The sequence below is a fragment of the Sinocyclocheilus anshuiensis genome, unplaced genomic scaffold, assembly GCF_001515605.1.
Source record: "Sinocyclocheilus anshuiensis isolate Anshui unplaced genomic scaffold, SAMN03320099.WGS_v1.1 scaffold467, whole genome shotgun sequence".
NCBI classification, from domain to species: domain Eukaryota; kingdom Metazoa; phylum Chordata; class Actinopteri; order Cypriniformes; family Cyprinidae; genus Sinocyclocheilus; species Sinocyclocheilus anshuiensis.
The window spans coordinates 483,931-496,117 of record NW_015549599.1 but is presented as its reverse complement, the minus strand read 5'-3'; the positions used below and the strand labels follow the sequence as shown (position 1 = coordinate 496,117).

General features: G+C 35.8%; 1 protein-coding gene across 1 annotated transcript in view; it reads left to right on the top strand.

Annotated features, from left to right (window-relative positions):
• Positions 1-12,187, top strand: part of LOC107658648 (glypican-6-like) — a 103,923-nt gene that overhangs the window by 13,914 nt on the left and 77,822 nt on the right. Inside the window, exon 3 of the mRNA XM_016447291.1 lies at positions 6,897-7,096. Coding sequence (XP_016302777.1) covers positions 6,897-7,096 — 200 coding nt within the window. The remainder of the gene's footprint in view (positions 1-6,896; positions 7,097-12,187) is intronic.

The window sequence follows — 12,187 nt, the reverse complement described above, 5'->3', positions numbered from 1 at the left end:
TATATAAATAATAGTGATTAATCACGTTAACTTTATCATATTAACTTTCCCATGTGCATGTGTAAAGGATTACTCTTATGGAATATGAAAAATGTGAATTTATATCAAGTACTAGATTCACATTTCCTTTTTACCCACTTTTTTAGGTGCCTTTCTAGGTGGCAGATGGCGTGTTGACTTTTGCCGTGTTAGTTCACTGGCAGTGCCAATGAGGCTAATGATGCTGGCCAGACATGCCTAATGTCCGAAAGAAAGGGCATGTGATGCTGGCGTGAGTGCTGTTTAAGATCTTTAGAGAGATTGAGCTTTATTTGGATTAGTAGGACAGTGTGCAAATCTAGTTTGTGTGATTGCGGGCAAATTACTTTGCTTGCTAATGCTTGCAAGGTGACCAACAGAAGTTTATGGCTTGTTTTAAACACATTTTGTTTATCAAGATAATCACCACAAAAGTAAATACTAAAGTTAGACTAAATGAAACTACATCATGGTCGCATGATTTCAACATGACCATTACTAAACTTCTGATCACTCTTTGAATCTTTATTAAAAAAATAAATACTAATAATAATAATAATAATAAACCCCAAATAACATATTGAATTAAATGTAAAATTGTTGAAGTAAAAAAAAAAAACATACACCAAATTGTATTACACTCTTAAACATACAAATTCCAAAAGGTTTTTTTTTTCACAGTGAAGCCATAGAAGAATCATTTTGAGTTCCCCAAAGAACCTTTCAGTGAACAAAAGGACCATTTTTCTTAGTGTGAAGAACGTTTGAACAATTTAAAGATCTTTTTTTTTTCCCCACTATAAAGCAGTGGAAAGGTTCCACAGATTTGAAAGATTCTTTAAGGAACCATCGATGCCAATAAATAACCTTCATTTGTAGGAGTGCACAGCTTCGAAAAAACATACTGTATGTTCTGTTGTTTCAGTCATGACTCGTGAGGAGCCCAGTGTCTTCCTGTTAGCTTCAGGCCCTTATTAACTTCTCATGTCACTTCTTGCACCTACTCAGCCCTTCTTTGACATTTGAAATGAAAGAGAGGAGCAGAAGGAGGTGCCACATCTTCAGTGATCTGATTATATCATATCCAAGCCTACACTCACAAGCTGCTCCCCTCAAAGTTCCACTCCTTGAGTATGTGTGTGTGTTTGTTGGGGTTGATTCTGGAGGCTCATGCCAGGTTGGATTGCGCCTACTGTCATAATAACTGCGCATTAGATCCATCTGCTGACTGGAATATTCTTTTGGTCATGCCAAAAGTGTCACATTAGAGCGACTCTAAGCTTGTCGTGTTGTATCGCATCTCTTAACACCCTTCAAGGTTATTTCTGCACCGTTCCTAAAACCATTGGTCATATATTTTCATTCCCAGATGCGGCTGACGAGTCTCAGGATTTGTTCAACAAGATTTCCCATGGGTTGGTTTACCCTGGCTATGTGGTTCAGCCCTGAATGAGAAATCAAATGTACCAGGCTTAAAATGGATGTACCCAACAGGATTTCTGTGCAGTTGCTCAAAGCCATTTTATCTTCTCCCTGTACATACAGCACAGTATATTATCAGATTTTTATAAGCAGGACTCCCCATTTCGGATTTATGCTGAAGGCATTTCCTTGCAGAAAGATTGAAGAGGCACTTTGCTTGTGCTTTTCTTCTCATCAGTTACATGCTGATATGATGATATCATTGTGCACTTATGATTCTAAACCCTTTTAGGGAAAATCCCACATTGAAGCATATTCATCATGATGCAAAAAACATTGAATTAAATTGGAATGGACGTAAATGGATGAAGTGTGGCCAAAAGTATGTGACTTTTTCTACATATGTTGACCATTGTGAATTAGCAAGGCTTTAGCAATCAGGGGCTCAAATGATAATGTATAAAGACAAGCAGGTCCACTTGTGGTTTCCGAAATCTAATTTGTTGTATTCCTGCTTGATTTCAAGACGACCCAGCGCTTTTCAAACAATCAAACCGGATCTTAGGCATTACACTCTCCATCAGAGTTGTTGGATAATGCACATTAGTGTGATAGAGCTGAGAATATAACTGAATCTTTCATTTGAACTTTGAATTCTTTGAAAACTTTTAATTTTTTACACATTTTTAAGCATATTCATCTTTAAGTGTTATGCACTACATGTTATTTTACGCCAGAGAATGATGCAAATACATTGAATTCAGTGGAAATGGTGCATTGCAAGAATATAGATGGATGAATTGTGATAGAAAAGGTTACACATTTTGTCATCTTTTTATGTATATTGACCAGTGTGGTTTAGCAACCATTTAGTGCTCTTGTCAGAGTCTTAGAAGATTTCAAGCCGACTCGGATCTTACCAGACCCTCATGCATTACAGTCCATGAAATGTTTCATCAGAGCTGTTGAATCGAATTAAATCTTTAATTTGAATCTTTTAATTCAGTCTTTTATTTAAATATTTTAATAGAATCTTTGGTCTAAGTTGTCAAATGTAAACTTGAATCAAATCTTTTGAATATTTGAACTGAATCAAATTGTCAAAAGTCACATCAAATGTCAAATCTATTTAAGGAAGTATTTATACTACATTGCCCTATTTTACATGTACCAGAACACAAGTAGAGTTTGCATTTCTATTCAGTGTTTTTTATATGCAAATGATTTTAAGTCATGTTGTATTCGCAAATGATATACAATGTTAAGAATAGTTGACCAATATATGTTTTTAAAGAGTGGTATGTTTTTAAAGATATTATCAGCCATTATATTAGTCAATTTAGAATCAGGGATTTGTATTTTATGAAGACTACTGATCTATTCTGAATCTATTTTGAGATTCATCTGGTGAAATTGTGCTGCATTGATAATAATTCAAAATAAAAGTTTCTATAACGAAAATGAACTGGTTAAAATTAACGTTCATGTCATATTGGTGCCTCCCATGTTGACGGCTCAAAGGATTTGACGATTGCTGGTGTGAAAAAGAGGGATTTTATTGGAATTCACTGCTATTGTGGAAATGCCTGTGAAGCCGGAGCTCATAAATGACTTACAGGTCTCACTGTCCTCAGGAAATCTCGGCTGCTGATCAAGCTTACTGCATGTTGCATTCTCCACGGCTTTGGTTGATTCCTGGGCTTTTCAGATTGATTTGCGACAGGGCTATCAGAGCATTGCGAGGAATGCTGCTTTCTTCTTTCATGAAAAATGCATTGTTTTGCATGCTTTGAAACATGGAAATGACCTAATGTGCTCCTGCATATCATCTCACATGTTGAACCTCATATTTCTACTCCATCACTGCCAGGCATTTCTTCTGCATGGCAGATTTGTCAAAGTTAAGATATATTGGTACTGAAAATATGTAGTGGGCAAACCCGCAGGAACATTTTATTGCTCACAGGTTACGCTTTAATATCTCCATGCTATGGGTACATGAGCATAGCTCTAGAATAAATCATTTTGTTGACCTCAAGTGCCTTCAATCTATACTATTTATTGGCTTGAGGAATTGCATTACTTTTATACATCAGTGCACTTGGACAGCTCCATTTCAAAGATATGCAGCTAGTGATGTTTTTAAAAACAGGGCTGTATTAAGACTGTTTGAAAAATGTCTTTGAAAGAAGTCTCTTCTGCCCACAAAGGCGGCATTTATTGATTAAAAATACAGCAACAACAGTAAAATTGTGAAATATTATTTAAATTTAAAGGAACTTTTTTTATTTTATTTTGAATATATTTTCAAATGTAATTTATTCCTGTGATCAAAGCAGAATTTTCAGCTTCATAATTACAGTCTTCAGTGTCACAATAGTTAATATTTTTGTGGAAACCAAGATACATTTTATTTCTCAGGATTTATTTATTTATTTTTAATGAAAAGCAAGCGAAGATGTCACTTTAGATAAATTTAATGCATTTTTACGGCAGAAAAATATGTCACTGTCAATAAATAAATGTATTTTAAATGGGAAAATAAAGAACAAGTTTCACTCTTCTGCACTCTTAAAAATAAATAAATAATAATAATAATATAAATAAAATAATAATAAATAATAATAATACAATAAAAAATCTTATTTTTATATGCATGTTTGCAGTTTTACAGTGGCAGAGAAGTCAGCAGTGTGGTTCCATTTAACAGACTTTGTCTTGACAACCTTTCAGACAATGTATTAAAGCATGAAAATAATCCGGTGACTTTTCCTCGGTCTCAGAGTACAATGACATATCGTGGCACAATCCTGGTACACAGTACAGTGACATATCTTGGATATATCCTAACCTTTCAGATACCATATAAAAGCATGAAAACAATGCTGTGATTTTTCCTTAGTCTCAATGACATATCCTAGTAGAGTCCCTTGTTCAAAGTCTCATGTGCAACTAGACAGGCTCTCAGTGTACTGTGTGAAGTTAATGGCTGATTAGGAAGTGTATGAAAAAAAACTGTCGGCACATTGTGCGAGTGAGTCTTACTGTGATGAAATTGCAGACACACTGCGTTCAAAGCTCTCCTGCGCTCGGCATTTGATGTGGGAGTGTAAAACGTCAGAGCAGCTCCGTTTGATCCTCTCCCTTCACAGTCTTCCAGAAACACGTGTAGCTTTAGAGCGGGAGAGGAAGGGTGTTGGGTGCTGTCTGGATCATCACAGACGAGCAGAATGATGAAGATGCTAAGAGTTTATCCCCGAATCCGGAGGTGTGACGTGCAACTGATCCTCTGCTTGTTCTTTCTATTACGAGCCGACGGTGGAGTCGTGTAAAGCAAAGATTTTGAAGGGTAAATAAGTGAAGCTTGACAGGATACATGTGTTTGAAACGTTAGAAAAGTTAATTGAAAACTCATTCCCATACCCTACCTCAGAAGAAGGGAAAGTAGAGACTAGCTTAAAGTAAGAATACTGTGTGAAGTTAATGGCTGATTAGGAAGTGTATGAAAAAAAACTGTCGGCACATTGTGCGAGTGAGTCTTACTGTGATGAAATTGCAGACACACTGCGTTCAAAGCTCTCCTGCGCTCGGCATTTGATGTGGGAGTGTAAAACGTCAGAGCAGCTCCGTTTGATCCTCTCCCTTCACAGTCTTCCAGAAACACGTGTAGCTTTAGAGCGGGAGAGGAAGGGTGTTGGGTGCTGTCTGGATCATCACAGACGAGCAGAATGATGAAGATGCTAAGAGTTTATCCCCGAATCCGGAGGTGTGACGTGCAACTGATCCTCTGCTTGTTCTTGCAATTACGAGTCGACGGTGGAGTCGTGTAAAGCAAAGATTTTGAAGGGTAAATAAGTGAAGCTTGACAGGATACATGTGTTTGAAACGTTAGAAAAGTTCATTGAAAACTCATTCCCATACTCTACCTCAGAAGAAGGGAAAGTAGAGACTAGCTTAAAGTAAGAAAAGAAACACTGACTATATAGCTATATAACTAATGTACTGCCTAGTATATATTGTATAATACCTACCGTTGTTTTATATTACTTAAAAGATTCACTGATCTAAGAAATAAATAAATGGTTGTTTTGCTTTTTTTATCCTTGTGTAAAATAGAATACAATTACTAATTCTAACAGCAGGGTTTTTCAGTGCTGTTTTAGCAGTATTTTGTACTATTATAGTATTTATTACTTTAAATTTGCTTTTAATTTTAATACAAATTTTTTTTTTTCAGTTTTTAATTTTAATTAATTGGAAATAAGTATATATATATATGTTTGTGTCTTTTTTTTGTATCAGAGTGCAAGGACATAATGGGATTACGTTTAAAAAAGAAATAAAATCACAATTGTAAGATCTAAAGTCTCAATTAAGAGAAACAAACTTATAATTGATAATTGTAAACTCACAATTAAGACAGTCTTAATGATTTTTATTATTATTTTGAATTAGCTTTTCATTTTAATGTTAATTTTAATGTTATTATTATTATTATTATTATTATTATTTACCTTTAATTTATTTTGATGTCACTGATAGTAATTTTAGTACTTCAATTTCAGTTAGTTGCCAAGGCAACATTTCAGATTTTTAGATTTTTAGAATGTAAGATTCATATTTTATTTTATTTGAGTTTTTTATTTAATTTTATTTTTTCATCTTCATTTCATTTACCTAAAATACTTTAATGTTATTTGTTTTAGTTTCAGTTTACAACACGTAACATATATGTTACATGCTACAGTTATAGGTAGTGTTATAAGGCACAACACTGTCAGGTTTGATCAGAGCAATCAACACATAATGTAATTTTGGATCTCTGTGAGAAACTCAACGGTAGTCGCTTGTTTCCAGTTGACCGTCTGCCTCCTTTCAGTGTGGCCTTGACCTTTGGAGAGCCACCTGCGCGTGATGGACAGAAGATGGTTGGCGTACAAGCTCTGAGTCAAGTATAAAGATAGGGAATGACATGCAATTATCAGAGACGGCTGGAAGTAGATATATGTCTGCTCTGAAGGCTAGCTGATGTGAGAATGTTGTTGCTCGAAGTCTGTCAACAAGTGTCTGCGAATGTTGCACCCTTGCACCCATATTGACACTGAAAATAGACATGCATTGAGCAGATGCAATGCTTTTACGAATATCTCACCCCAGTGTGGATTAAAAAGACACATTTGACCTGTTGTCAATGCAGTTCTTCACTCTGAAAACCACTTTAAGTGTTGCACAAACCACTCAGACCCTTTCAATACCCAACAGAGGTCCTTTCATAGATTATAAGTGCATAGTGGAGTGTCCTGCTAGAATATATTTCTTCCAACAGCACTCAGACCCTTTCAATACCCAACAGAGGTCCTTTCATAGATTATGAGTGCATAGTGGAGTGTCCTGCTAGAATATATTTCTTCCAACAGCTTGCAAAACAACTCTCAAATGCAACGCTGTACATTCAGGACTAACTTCTTTCCATTTGTATTTCTCCTGCAGGTCAATATATCTCCAGGCTGCAGTAAAGCATTGACCAAAATGCTGTACTGTCCGTACTGTGGAGGACTGCCAAGCCTCAAACCCTGTGCCAACTACTGCCAAAATGTCATGCGGGGCTGCCTGGCCAACCAAGCGGACCTGGACCCGGAGTGGAACCTCTTCATCGGTAAGATGCGCTTTCTGTTTCCGGCTCGGTTTTCAAATATAGATTTCTCCATTTGGATTGCTGCCGGATGGATTTTTGAGCTTCTGTAAGAAAATGATTCCCAATATAAGACATTTCATATCTATATGTTCATAGTTTTAAGTCAGCAAGAAAATAAAATTGATTATTTTACTTTCTTAATACAAGTTCCTTATTATATTGTGTATGATTCCTCGGTGTACATTCCAGTGTTTGTTTGTTTATGATTTTAAAAACATTTACATTAACATTTATGCATTTGGCAGACACTTTGTTTTGTTTTTTTTTATCTGAAATTTTATCAGTTCCTACTTTCTCTGGGAATCAAATCCATTTCCAGTGTAATTTCAGTATTTATTCAAATGTGTGTATATATATATACTGTATACACAGAGGCGGCGCAAGGGGTGGGCTAAGGAGGGTGAAGGCCCAAATGTTTTTATTACTATGCCCTGTACGCATCAGTGAGTTTTCACACTCATTTAAAATAATGTATATTAGAACCGTGGACTTACTCTCTGCACATCCAGCAGTCTACTTACGTTGTCATTCACTTCTGACAAGAACTGCCCACTGAGGCTTGTACTTCTGACCGACATGTAAACTGGCCAATCATCAATAAAAAGTTACAGCAGCTGCTTCAGGTATATGTAGCTTACTGTAAAACTTATCGCTATAATAGCCTACCGATTTTGCCATTTGTCAAATTAGGTTATTTGATCCATTCATAATAACGTTTTCATTCTTCGTTCCTGAATGAATAATATATATATATATATATATATATATATATAGGCCTAAATATATAATATATGTAATATTATATGTAATATTATCTACTGAGGCTAGTTGCATTAGAAAACATGTGCAGTTTAATCCCAAACATGAACAGACTCAAAATAAACAGGAACTTGGCAAACCATGGCAAACTCACCAACATTGGTACATGGAACAAAGCTAGACAAAGCACAAAGTAACACAAGGGCTATTTGTATCAAACAAAGGGGTCACATGATACAATCCAACCAAAGAGAATAGGCTTGTTCGAGATGCACTACACTAGCCTGCCACCGGCTGGCGAGAGTAGCCGCTTGCAGTCGGGGCGGAATTAAAAGCGGAGACGTCAAGCTGCTTTCTGCTCCCGGTAGTGACGCTCTCGCAGTGTTTGCATACTCTATCACAGATAAAGTGAATTAAATGAAATATTTGTCAAATACACAGAAATGTTTTCATGAGCAACAGAAACACTTTTTACATACTGTTTAATACAGCGCCATCTGTTCAAGAATAAAGTTCAGCATAAGCATAGACTACTAAATACCAATAAAGTGTGGGTATATATGCTTTTATCAGTGTTTTTAATAAAAATGACTCAAGATAACACTAAAAAAGCTTTTACTGTTATAAAAACACAGATTTGCTAGCATTATTGGAATTGAATTGTTAGAATAAACACGCAACGCACGTCGTGCTTGTCATCGCAGAATCTAACCAATGAGAATAAAGTGTGTCGTCATCAAGGCTTTCACAGCCGATTTTGAGCAATTGCAGTGCCTGACTTAGGCGGCTGGTCTCATTTTGCTCTCGCAGTACTTTGATTGCACATGTAATCGTAAGGCGGCTGCAGCGCCGATCAAAGTCAGACTAATGTTCTAACGAGAATGCATTGCTTTTGTCAGGCGGCAGCCTATCTTTGCGGCGCTGCATGAAGTCGAACAAGCCTAATGTAGGTGTGTTCGACTTGAAGCGGCGCTGCGCAGACCGATCGTTGTATGACATCAAAGTACCGCGAGAGCAGACTGCTCCTTACAATTTCGCATGGCTCTCGTGGTACTTTGATGTCATACACTGATCGGTCTGTGCAGCGCTGCTTCAAGTTGAACACACCTTGTGACACATACAACAAAGGAACCAATGAGAACAAGACACATGAACAAAAGGACCACATGGCAGGATCACATGATATATATATATATATATATTACTTCAACTTTAAATAAGCAAAAATGAGAAATGTTGCTTTGACAACTATATGAAATACAATAGTGTTTGTTGTTGTTTTTAAATAACAGTTGTTTTTAAAAGTGTTTCAAGTAACAAAAAAATTTTAACGGTTAACAGACATGACTAGATATCAAATGCAGTGGAAGACCGTTTACATTTGCTTCCTAGTTATGTTTGAATAATTTATACTTTTAATTCATAATAATTTTCCTTTTTAACACAAGCTGTCACAGCACAAGGACTGCTGTCAGTTTAAAAAGTGAGTCTGTATTATTATTTATTTATTTATTTATCTATCTATCTATCACATCAGCTGAAGGAAGTCAGTGTAATCACTGAATTGCATGTTATTGATAGTTGGTCCAAACAAGGAGTTTTGCTTTTTAGCAGTAGGTTTGGGTTTTTCTTCCAAACATTTTAATTTCAGTGCATCACTAGCTTTAGCCAACTCTAGCTCCATTCTAGTCGACTCTTTAATGTAACATTACTGAAGTAAAACGGGTCGTGAATGTCATGTTCTTTTATTTGGAAATGCAAAAGAAAGAGCTTGCTTGACTTTGAAAACACTGCTAATTGCTCACTGGCGGTTTGCACCTCCTAAAGCTGCTCAATTCTGTTGAATGTTTAATGTATTTCCATTGATGGCATGCACATATAGTTTTAGTGACGGTTCAGCTTGATTCATATGACCTATAGGCGTTAGCTTTAACAGCTTAATGCTGTCCACCCACAGAAACGAATGCTGCGAAAGTCCATAATTCTGTTCCCTCCAAAGCTCTGCTACATACTCAATGTGAAAATGCACGTATTGTATAACTTGGAAAGCAAAACTCTTTAAATTAATCATTCATTTGTGAATTTTATTATTTTTTTTAAATGTCCTGATGTGGCGTCCATTTAGTTTGCCTTTCTTGTTTTGTATTTTTTAGAGCTCATTGTCTGCACTATAGATTTTAAATCAGTATTTCTCTCCCCTGCTGAGAGATATCGACCGGCTTTATGGTGCCACAGTTCGATTAGCAAAAGAGGATAATTCATATTGTTTTGAATATTTATAGAATGGCCGCACATATGCTAGTTTTTGTTTGAAATAGCATGGCATTGTGCAATGGGCTCAGACAGGCCATCAGTATGGACTGACCTTTGCTCCATGTGGCATACGTGGCATTTACCCACAGCCTCTGTTGATGTGCCCTTCTCACCTGCATTGATTGGCAGGCCTGTGAAGACATTCAGACGGCGTCTTGTGCAGGTCCGGCCTCATTCACTGTATCGATTGTAGAAATTGTGTGGTTTACCAAACTTTCACAGAAGTAGCCTGAAGGCCTTTTGGAAATTGGCAGTATTGAGTTGATTACGTCGACCGCATGGGTTTTTTTCATGGACGATGCCAGTACCGCTAACTCAAGGGCGTATATATGCGATATGGGTTAATGCAGTGTAATTATAGCAGTTCCCAGAGGAAAAGCTGCTCTGCTATAGTTCAGGAGGCTTAGTGGAGCTCTCATGCATGTTTCTTTATCAACTTCAGCTCAAATGTTTCTCCTAACATGCATGGAATAAAGTATAGAGCTGTAAAATGAATGTGGATAACAGCTCAGATCAGAGAAATGTTCATGTTGAGGTGTCTGAATTTTGCAACATATGCAACATTTATGTCACTTGAAGTAAAATAAACATTAACTAAAATAAAATATAATAAAATAAAATTTGAGCTAGTTACCAAAGCAACATTTCTTTAATTTAACTTGATGTACAAAAATAACTAAAACCTAAATAAAATTCATCAAAAAAATCTAATAAAAATGGCAAGAACACATAAATTAAACACAAACAAAAACACAAAAACAAAATGACTAAAACTTTACATTTAAATTTAAAAAGTAAAAAGAGTTAATTTTAGTTTAGTTTTAGTTTAATTTTTTGTAAATTTATTACGTGCTTTTATCATTTTAGTCTCTCATGTTTTTTTTGTTTTTTTTTATCAGTGTCATTTATGTTTCTGTTTAATGTTAATATACTTTCATTTTAGTTTCAGTAATAAATCTGTTATTTACCAAGACAACATTTCTAATGTTCATTGATTTTGTTTTTTATTGATTGACTGTAATTTTTTTAAATATGCAATAGATGCATGTTGAATTTACATATGCAGGCATCTTGTATTGAATTTGTTGCATGCAATAAAACAACTTTGCAAGTACCTCATGCTAGGATCTTTTATTTGCTAATTGTGGCTTGTTAGCTCTCCTCTGAGAAATCATATTTTGTGATGTATTTTTGGTCAGCAATTAAAGATTCCTACTGCAAAGCGCCAGGATATGATTCCACAGAACAAATGTAACCATTGTGAGAAATTAATTATCTGTGTTATTAATTTTCTCATGAAGCCGCAGGGGTTCGGAATTATCTCAATTCAAGAAACTGCAGGAGACGTTATGCCACCATTAGCCTCGAGCTGCAAAAAAAAAATAAAAAAAAATGAGATCACGCTGTTTGGGAAGAAAACAGACGGACGTGGCATTTCATCAGAACCAATGAGTTAGAGTTTCACAGGAAATGAGAAACATCAGGCTACTGGTTTATTCTTATCCTGATGAATACGCCACCTCTGGGCTGGGGTCAGACAGCAGAGGAAGTATCATTTCAGCTTCGTCCTATGAGCATTAGTCTCTTTCTGCTTCTGAGTCTCAATTATACTGCATGACGTCTTAAAGGTTTTGTGTGCACAAGGACACAGTTTTTACTGCATAAAGGGTTTGTTTACTGACGCCCATTAGGTCTTGGACTTACATGTGCGTGTACACAGTGTATAAATTATACAATGACTTTCTGAAGGATCAGAGTGATTTTCTATGCAATGCATTACTTCTTATGAAACTCTGATGACTTATTTTTATTTCTTATTTGTTGAGATGTACATATATACAGTGAAATTAAACAGAAAACATATTATGACACATAGAAGAGCTTATAATGGCCAAATCCAGTTTGTATTTTCAGAAGGATCAGAGTGAATTTCTATGCAATGCATTCAGAAGCATTTGATCTGATCATGTTTCCCAAATA